The sequence below is a fragment of the Leptodactylus fuscus genome, chromosome 2, assembly GCF_031893055.1.
Source record: "Leptodactylus fuscus isolate aLepFus1 chromosome 2, aLepFus1.hap2, whole genome shotgun sequence".
In the NCBI taxonomy this organism is placed as follows: domain Eukaryota; kingdom Metazoa; phylum Chordata; class Amphibia; order Anura; family Leptodactylidae; genus Leptodactylus; species Leptodactylus fuscus.
The window spans coordinates 60,853,652-60,864,721 of record NC_134266.1 but is presented as its reverse complement, the minus strand read 5'-3'; the positions used below and the strand labels follow the sequence as shown (position 1 = coordinate 60,864,721).

General features: G+C 44.0%; 1 protein-coding gene across 2 annotated transcripts in view; it reads left to right on the top strand.

Annotated features, from left to right (window-relative positions):
• Positions 1-1,902: 1,902 nt before the first annotated feature.
• The window catches only part of MNT (MAX network transcriptional repressor), a 66,476-nt gene continuing 57,308 nt past the window's right edge, over positions 1,903-11,070 (top strand). For both annotated transcript variants that reach the window (XM_075263850.1, XM_075263849.1), the window contains exon 1: positions 1,903-2,190. In XM_075263850.1, the coding sequence (XP_075119951.1) occupies positions 2,115-2,190 (76 nt within the window). In that variant the 5' untranslated portion in view covers positions 1,903-2,114. The remainder of the gene's footprint in view (positions 2,191-11,070) is intronic.

The window sequence follows — 11,070 nt, the reverse complement described above, 5'->3', positions numbered from 1 at the left end:
AAAACAAGTCTGCAGCACAGTGAGAAGCGACAGCCAAAAAACCCAGTGGTGCCCCTTTAAATGGCTGTCCCTCAGCGTCAGACAGAGCAGGGTGTCCATGTGGAGCTGATCCATGCCTTGTTGTCCCGCCTTCTCATTGGCTGAACTGGGAATGACATATTTTAATGAGATGCAAAGGCACTGCAGGGGGGCGGGGCATCTGGAAGAACCGGACTGGACTACCTAGGAGCGCACCGTCTTGGCACTGCTTAGTCATTAATCAGATTCTGCCACAGGAAAGCCGCCTGATGTGTCACATGGACACTCACAGGTTAAAAATCCCTCCGCGTGCCCACAGTGTAAAAGAAGCGATTAAATCGGGCTTTGCTGTGAATCTATGTATAGTGTATGTATAGGGCATCACACGTCATACCTAAGTGCCTGATATATAGTTATATACATGTGTATCGCAAGTTGTGACACAGCTCTTCTGGAACTACAAGTCCCAGGAGGCCCAAAGTAACAGGACAGCAAATGTCATATATAGAGGTGTAAAGCTCCAAACACACTGCGGCAAATTTATTAAGACTGCCGCAGGGACCGAGACAGGCTGCGACATTTTCAGAAATCTGTGGGCACCAAATTGGCAATCTACGTCGGGTAAGAATTGCCATAGATTTCCATTCTAACGCAGAAACACAGCAGAAAAAATACTGGCTAATCCCATCGATATACTGTGGTGAATAAAAAAAAAAAAAAAAACGCTGCAGAAAAAGATGTGATGTTAAAAACGCAGCATGGCGATTTTACCTGCGGAATTGCTTGTGTTTTTCCTACAGGGTTAATAAGGGAAGAAAAAATGAAGTGAAAACACTGCAGAAAAAAATGGGATTTTTTTTTTTTTTTTTAATCTGCGTTCCACAATGTGGGACCTTAGCTTAACTCGTGCCAGGAAACTGGTGTGAGCTTTAATAAATTGGCTGCCCCGTAACACCGTTTGGAGAATATGGTGGGTGAGACGCGGATTGGGGCTTGAAGCGCACGAAAAAGGCCTTGCACCAAACATGCGCCTCAATATCATGTTGAATTTCTCTCATTGTTTTTATCATATATTTATCTTGGGACTGAGTCGGTGCAGAAAAGCAGCGAATAGAATGTGGTATTTTACAGCACCAGTAAAGTAAGCGAGATTGCATTTTATCTCATCCATATATTGTGGGAAAAAACCTACAGAAAAAATGCGTTTTAAACAACGTATGGGTTTATGAACACTGCAGCAAGTTCATTTGTGGATGTTAATAATATTATATAATCGTGAGCATTTTCCCTATAGATTTATTAGGGGAAGACAATGAGTTTTTTTTTCCATAATTTTGTCTCTTGGCCCATAGCCAGAGTTTGCTGTGGATTCATTTTGGATTTCAATCCTGAGAAGGGTTGATAAATGCAGTGAAAGTCCCCACTATAGATTGACATGTCAGGGATCTTATAGCCCACTAGCTTTCTACTATTACCTGCACAATCCGCAGCAATTCCACATCTTGCGCGCTAATAAAGTAACAATGCAGGGTTTCCTCCCCCCCCCCCCAATCCTACAGAGATCAATGGGCATTTTTTTTTCTTTTTAGTAATGGGTAGTGTTTTTTTTTAATAAAATTCAAGGCCCAGGTAGAGATTCTCAGAGTTTCGGCAAACAGTCAAGCACAATTGTTGTCATTTACAGTTGGGATCAATATGCACAATTTTAGGAAATCCATCTATAGTGCAGAGCCCTGCTGGCTGGGGAAGCCGCTGTCCTGGCAGTGTGCACACTAAGGATACTTCCAGGACAGGCAGTGCCTACTCCTCCCTCCTCCAGTGTCCGGGTTTTCCCAGCAGCCAGTAGTAGCTCACAGCTCTGTGAGTCCCTTTTTTTCTTGTTGTGTTTCTGTTACTCATCGCCATCTTGTTGCAGCCCTTTTCTTGTCTGGAAGATCTGTGGGGGGATCGGGGTGACATTTCAGTCTTGTGGCTGCCTTGTATGTAGGATTAAGGACCTGGTTGCCCAGTGGAGGAGGGTGAGGACACTCAGCACAGCCCCCTGTATGTGTGATTGATTCCTGGAAGCAGAGAAGACATAGAGGATTGCTAGAGACATGAGCCTGGAGACACTACTACAAGCAGCCCTGTTCCTGGAATGGCAAGCCCAGCAGCAGCAGCAGAGGACACGTGGTGAGTGCTGGGACACTGGGGGGCATGTAGTGCTGGGGGTAGTCCCCTGGATCTGGGCTGTGTGGTAGACTGAGGGCACTGTACAGTGGTTGTAGGGCTCGGTTGTTACAGTGATGCATTGTTGCTTTGCCCAGCCATGGCCAGGCTGCAGTGCTGGCTCCTGATTGGCTCCTGTATACTGGATGCAGTGTTACTTTGTTGTAGTGATCACCGGGGATTGGGCTCGGTGACCGTTACCGGTGATGGCTGCAGTGCCGGGTGTGATTGGTTGCTGGATGCAGTGTTACACAGTAGCAGACACTGGTTGCAGCACTGCCTTATGATTGGCTGATAGCTGGACAGAATGCAGTGTATAGTGTTGTAGTAACTGGGGAGACACTGGTTACAGCTCTGGGGGATCAATGGTTTGGTCTATGACTGTCTGCAGGGTTCCAAGCCCTGATTTAGGATTGGCTGCACAGTGTCAGGTTGTGATAGTGTCGCAGCAGCCCTGGTTATTTTTGCAGTTTGCCTGTGCTAGAAGGAGCCGGAGTTACAGTGCAGGGCGGTGGCATTAATCCAGCAGCACTTTGCATAATAGCATGACATGGACTCGTCATATGACTCCTGCCGGCCTCTCCCCTTAACCTGCTCACTGCCGGGCACAGCGCTCTCTGGTGTTATTCTCTGCCGTGTAGCGGTCAGCGTGTGTAGGTGATGCCCCAGCACCTGACATGTGACACACTGCACTGACACTGACCGCTGTAATACTCTGCCCAGGAGCCATAGACTAGCGGCCGCCTGTCGGCTTAGACCGTACAGACGGCACCGAAGGGGTTAAGTGAGACTGGTGACGTGTCTAGCCCCGCCTCTCCCCCACGTGCATTGGAGACACGCCCTGTGGAGGGGAAGAGGTAGAGCGAGTCTGAGCGGGACCCAGAGACAGACAGAGGGGGCGGAGCCAAACTGGGCAGCACGCACACAGCATGATCCACGTAACTCACAGCCCCCTCCTCCTCCTCCCCAGCAGCCAGTCCCCGGTCGTACCACTTCCCCCCTCTGCACTGCTCCCCTTCCTCCTTCAGCGAACTCTGCACGTATCCTAACCTCCCCCAATACTCCGAGTGATGGTAGAACCGGCACACACCGGCGAAAAACCAGAGATACTATGAGCGCACAATACCTGACAGACTGTAGTGCCTCATTATTACCTGACAGAGCACTGGCTGTAGTGTCTTATTATTACACCTATATTACCTGACAGAGCACTGGCTGTAGTGTCTCATTATTACACCCGTATTACCTGACAGAGCACTGACTGTAGTGTCTCATTATTACACACATATTACACTGACAGAGCACTGACTGTAGTGTCTCATTATTACACCAGTATTACCTGACAGAGCACTGGCTGTAGTGTCTCATTATTACACCCGTATTACCTGACAGAGCACTGACTGTAGTGTCTCATTATTACACACATATTACACTGACAGAGCACTGACTGTAGTGTCTCATTATTACACCCGTATTACCTGACAGAGCCCTGACTGTAGTGTCTCATTATTACACACATATTACACTGACAGAGCACTGACTGTAGTGTCTCATTATTACACACATATTACACTGACAGAGCACTGACTGTAGTGTCTCATTATTACCCCCATATTACCTGACAGAGCCCTGACTGTAGTGTCTCATTATTACACCAGTATTACCTGACAGAGCACTGACTGTAGTGTCTCATTATTACACACATATTACACTGACAGAGCACTGACTGTAGTGTCTCATTATTACACCCGTATTACCTGACAGAGCCCTGACTGTAGTGTCTCATTATTACCCCCATATTACCTGACAGAGCCCTGACTGTAGTGTCTCATTATTACACACATATTACACTGACAGAGCACTGACTGTAGTGTCTCATTATTACACCAGTATTACCTGTCAGAGCACTGGCTGTAGTGTCTCATTATTACACCCATATTACCTGACAGTGCACTGACTGTAGTGTCTCATTATTACACCTGTATTACCAGACAGAGCACTGACTGTAGTGTTTCATTATTACACCCATATTACCTGTCAGAGCACTGACTGTAGTGTCTCATTATTACACCCGTATTACCTGACAGAGCACTGACTGTAGTGTCTTATTATTACACTGACAGAGCACTGACTGTAGTGTCTCATTATTACACCATTATTACCTGACAGAGCACTGACTGTAGTGTCTCATTGTTACACCTGTATTACCAGACAGAGCACTGACTGTAGTGTTTCATTATTACACCCATATTACCTGTCAGAGCACTGACTGTAGTGTCTCATTATTACACCCGTATTACGTGACAGAGCACTGACTGTAGTGTCTCATTATTACACCATTATTACCTGACAGAGCACTGACTGTAGTGTCTCATTATTACACCTATATTACCAGACAGAGCACTGACTAGTGTTTCATTATTACACCCATATTACCTGTCAGAGCACTGACTGTAGTGTCTCATTATTACACCCATATTACCTGTCAGAGCACTGACTGTAGTGTCTCATTATTACACCCGTATTACCTGACAGAGCACTGACTGTAGTGTCTTATTATTACACTGACAGAGCACTGACTGTAGTGTCTCATTATTACACCATTATTACCTGACAGAGCACTGACTGTAGTGTCTCATTGTTACACCTGTATTACCAGACAGAGCACTGACTAGTGTTTCATTATTACACCTATATTACCTGACAGAGCACTGACTGTAGTGTCTCATTATTACACCAGTATTACCTGACAGAGCACTGACTGTAGTGTCTCATTATTACACCCATATTACCTGACAGAGCCCTGACTGTAGTGTCTCATTATTACACCCATATTACACTGACAGAGCACTGACTGTAGTGTCTCATTATTACACCAGTATTACCTGACAGAGCACTGACTGTAGTGTCTTATTATTACACCCGTATTACCTGACAGAGCACTGACTGTAGTGTCTTATTATTACACCCGTATTACCTGACAGAGCACTGACTGTAGTGTCTTATTATTACACCCATATTACCTGACAGAGCACTGGCTGTAGTGTCTCATTATTACACCCATATTACCTGACAGAGCACTGACTGTAGTGTCTTATTATTACACCCATATTACACTGACAGAGCACTGACTGTAGTGTCTCATTATTACACCAGTATTACCTGACAGAGCACTGACTGTAGTGTCTCATTATTACACCAGTATTACCTGACAGAGCACTGACTGTAGTGTCTCATTATTACACCCATATTTCCTGTCAGAGCACTGACTGTAATGTCTCATTATTACACCCGTATTACCTGACATAGCACTGGCTGTAGTGTCTCATTATTACACCTGTATTACCAGACAGAGCACTGGCTGTAGTGTCTTATTATTACACTGACAGAGCACTGACTGTAGTGTCTCATTATTACACCATTATTACCTGACAGAGCACTGACTGTAGTGTCTCATTGTTACACCCATATTACCTGACAGAGCACTGACTGTAGTGTCTCATTATTACACCCGTATTACCTGACAGAGCACTGACTGTAGTGTCTCATTATTACACCCGTATTACCTGACAGAGCACTGACTGTAGTGTCTCATTATTACACCCGTATTACCTGACAGAGCACTGACTGTAGTGTCTTATTATTACACCCATATTACCTGTCAGAGCACTGACTGTAGTGTCTCATTATTACATCCATATTACCTGACAGAGCACTGACTGTAGTGTCTCATTATTACCTGACAGAGCACTGACTGTAGTGTCTCATTATTACATCCATATTACCTGACAGAGCACTGACTGTAGTGTCTCATTATTACCTGACAGAGCACTGACTGTAGTGTCTCATTTCACCAGTATTACCTGACAGAGCCCTGACTGTAGTGTCTCATTATTACACCCATATTACCTGACAGAGCACTGACTGTAGTGTCTTATTATTACACCCATATTACACTGACAGAGCACTGAGTGTAGTGTCTCATTATTACACCCATATTACCTGACAGAGCACTGACTGTAGTGTCTCATTGTTACACCCATATTACCTGACAGAGCACTGACTGTAGTGTCTCATTATTACACCAGTATTACCTGCCAGAGCACTGACTGTAGTGTCTCATTATTACACCAGTATTACCTGCCAGAGCACTGACTGTAGTGTCTCATTGTTACACCCATATTACCTGACAGAGCACTGACTGTAGTGTCTCATTATTACACCAGTATTACCTGACAGAGCACTGACTGTAGTGTCTCATTATTACACCCGTATTACCTGACAGAGCACTGACTGTAGTGTCTCATTTCACCAGTATTACCTGACAGAGCCCTGACTGTAGTGTCTCATTATTACACCCATATTACCTGACAGAGCACTGACTGTAGTGTCTCATTATTACACCAGTATTACCTGCCAGAGCACTGACTGTAGTGTCTCATTATTACACCAGTATTACCTGACAGAGCCCTGACTGTAGTGTCTCATTATTACACCCATATTACCTGACAGAGCACTGACTGTAGTGTCTCATTATTACACCCATATTACACTGACAGAGCACTGACTGTAGTGTCCCATTATTACACCCATATTACCTGACAGAGCACTGACTGTAGTGTCTCATTGTTACACCCATATTACCTGACAGAGCACTGACTGTAGTGTCTCATTATTACACCAGTATTACCTGCCAGAGCACTGACTGTAGTGTCTCATTATTACACCAGTATTACCTGCCAGAGCACTGACTGTAGTGTCTCATTATTACACCCATATTACCTGACAGAGCACTGACTGTAGTGTCTCATTATTACACCCGTATTACCTGCCAGAGCACTGACTGTAGTGTCTCATTTCACCAGTATTACCTGACAGAGCCCTGACTGTAGTGTCTCATTATTACACCCATATTACCTGACAGAGCACTGACTGTAGTGTCTTATTATTACACCCATATTACCTGACAGAGCACTGCTTGTAGTGTCTCATTACACCCATATTACCTGACAGAGCACTGACTGTAGTGTCTCATTATTACACCATTATTACCTGACAGAGCACTGACTGTAGTGTCTTATTATTACACCCATATTACCTGACAGAGCACTGCTTGTAGTGTCTCATTACACCCATATTACCTGACAGAGCACTGACTGTAGTGTCTCATTATTACACCATTATTACCTGACAGAGCACTGACTGTAGTGTCTCATTGTTACACCCATATTACCTGACAGAGCACTGACTGTAGTGTCTCATTATTACACCAGTATTACCTGACAGAGCACTGACTGTAGTGTCTCATTATTACACCCATATTTCCTGTCAGAGCACTGACTGTAATGTCTCATTATTACACCCGTATTACCTGACATAGCACTGGCTGTAGTGTCTCATTATTACACCTGTATTACCAGACAGAGCACTGGCTGTAGTGTCTTATTATTACACTGACAGAGCACTGACTGTAGTGTCTCATTATTACACCATTATTACCTGACAGAGCACTGACTGTAGTGTCTCATTGTTACACCCATATTACCTGACAGAGCACTGACTGTAGTGTCTCATTATTACACCCGTATTACCTGACAGAGCACTGACTGTAGTGTCTCATTATTACACCCGTATTACCTGACAGAGCACTGACTGTAGTGTCTCATTATTACACCCGTATTACCTGACAGAGCACTGACTGTAGTGTCTTATTATTACACCCATATTACCTGTCAGAGCACTGACTGTAGTGTCTCATTATTACATCCATATTACCTGACAGAGCACTGACTGTAGTGTCTCATTATTACCTGACAGAGCACTGACTGTAGTGTCTCATTATTACATCCATATTACCTGACAGAGCACTGACTGTAGTGTCTCATTATTACCTGACAGAGCACTGACTGTAGTGTCTCATTTCACCAGTATTACCTGACAGAGCCCTGACTGTAGTGTCTCATTATTACACCCATATTACCTGACAGAGCACTGACTGTAGTGTCTTATTATTACACCCATATTACACTGACAGAGCACTGAGTGTAGTGTCTCATTATTACACCCATATTACCTGACAGAGCACTGACTGTAGTGTCTCATTGTTACACCCATATTACCTGACAGAGCACTGACTGTAGTGTCTCATTATTACACCAGTATTACCTGCCAGAGCACTGACTGTAGTGTCTCATTATTACACCAGTATTACCTGCCAGAGCACTGACTGTAGTGTCTCATTGTTACACCCATATTACCTGACAGAGCACTGACTGTAGTGTCTCATTATTACACCAGTATTACCTGACAGAGCACTGACTGTAGTGTCTCATTATTACACCCGTATTACCTGACAGAGCACTGACTGTAGTGTCTCATTTCACCAGTATTACCTGACAGAGCCCTGACTGTAGTGTCTCATTATTACACCCATATTACCTGACAGAGCACTGACTGTAGTGTCTCATTATTACACCAGTATTACCTGCCAGAGCACTGACTGTAGTGTCTCATTATTACACCAGTATTACCTGACAGAGCCCTGACTGTAGTGTCTCATTATTACACCCATATTACCTGACAGAGCACTGACTGTAGTGTCTCATTATTACACCCATATTACACTGACAGAGCACTGACTGTAGTGTCCCATTATTACACCCATATTACCTGACAGAGCACTGACTGTAGTGTCTCATTGTTACACCCATATTACCTGACAGAGCACTGACTGTAGTGTCTCATTATTACACCAGTATTACCTGCCAGAGCACTGACTGTAGTGTCTCATTATTACACCAGTATTACCTGCCAGAGCACTGACTGTAGTGTCTCATTATTACACCCATATTACCTGACAGAGCACTGACTGTAGTGTCTCATTATTACACCCGTATTACCTGCCAGAGCACTGACTGTAGTGTCTCATTTCACCAGTATTACCTGACAGAGCCCTGACTGTAGTGTCTCATTATTACACCCATATTACCTGACAGAGCACTGACTGTAGTGTCTTATTATTACACCCATATTACCTGACAGAGCACTGCTTGTAGTGTCTCATTACACCCATATTACCTGACAGAGCACTGACTGTAGTGTCTCATTATTACACCATTATTACCTGACAGAGCACTGACTGTAGTGTCTTATTATTACACCCATATTACCTGACAGAGCACTGCTTGTAGTGTCTCATTACACCCATATTACCTGACAGAGCACTGACTGTAGTGTCTCATTATTACACCATTATTACCTGACAGAGCACTGACTGTAGTGTCTCATTGTTACACCCATATTACCTGACAGCACTAACTGTAGTGTCTCATTATTACACCAGTATTACCTGACAGCACTGACTGTAGTGTCTCATTATTACACCCGTATTACCTGACAGAGCACTGACTGTAGTGTCTCATTTCACCAGTATTACCTGACAGAGCCCTGACTTTAATGTCTCATTATTACACCCGTATTACCTGACAGAGCACTGACTGTAGTGTCTCATTTCACCAGTATTACCTGACAGAGCCCTGACTGTAGTGTCTCATTATTACACCCATATTACCTGACAGAGCACTGACTGTAGTGTCTTATTATTACACCCATATTACCTGACAGAGCACTGATTGTAGTGTCTCATTACACCCATATTACCTGACAGCACTAACTGTAGTGTCTCATTATTACACCAGTATTACCTGACAGCACTGACTGTAGTGTCTCATTATTACACCCGTATTACCTGACAGAGCACTGACTGTAGTGTCTCATTTCACCAGTATTACCTGACAGAGCCCTGACTTTAATGTCTCATTATTACACCCGTATTACCTGACAGAGCACTGACTGTAGTGTCTCATTTCACCAGTATTACCTGACAGAGCCCTGACTGTAGTGTCTCATTATTACACCCATATTACCTGACAGAGCACTGACTGTAGTGTCTTATTATTACACCCATATTACCTGACAGAGCACTGATTGTAGTGTCTCATTACACCCATATTACCTGACAGAGCACTGACTGTAGTGTCTCATTGTTACACCCATATTACCTGACAGAGCACTAACTGTAGTGTCTCATTATTACACCAGTATTACCTGACAGAGCACTGACTGTAGTGTCTCATTATTACACCCGTATTACCTGACAGAGCACTGACTGTAGTGTCTCATTATTACACCAGTATTACCTGACAGAGCCCTGGCTGTAGTGTCTCATTATTACACCTGTATTACCTGACAGAGCACTGACTGTAGTGTCTCATTTCACCAGTATTACCTGACAGAGCCCTGACTGTAGTGTCTCATTATTACACCCATATTACTTGTCAGAGCACTGACTGTAGTGTCTCATTATTACACCTGTATTACCAGACAGAGCACTGGCTGTAGTGTCTCATTATTACAACCGTATTACCAGACAGAGCACTGACTGTAGTGTCTCATTATTACACGTTTATTACCAGACAGAGCACTGGCTGTATTGTCTCATTATTACACCCGTATTACCTGACAGAGCACTGACTGTAGTGTCTCATTATTACACCAGTATTACCTGACAGAGCCCTGGCTGTAGTGTCTCATTTCACCAGTATTACCTGACAGAGCCCTGACTTTAATGTCTCATTATTACACCCATATTACTTGTCAGAGCACTGACTGTAGTGTCTTATTATTACACCCATATTACCTGACAGAGCACTGATTGTAGTGTCTCATTACACCCATATTACCTGACAGAGCACTGACTGTAGTGTCTCATTGTTACACCCATATTACCTGACAGAGCACTAACTGTAGTGTCTCATTATTACACCAGTATTACCTGACAGAGCA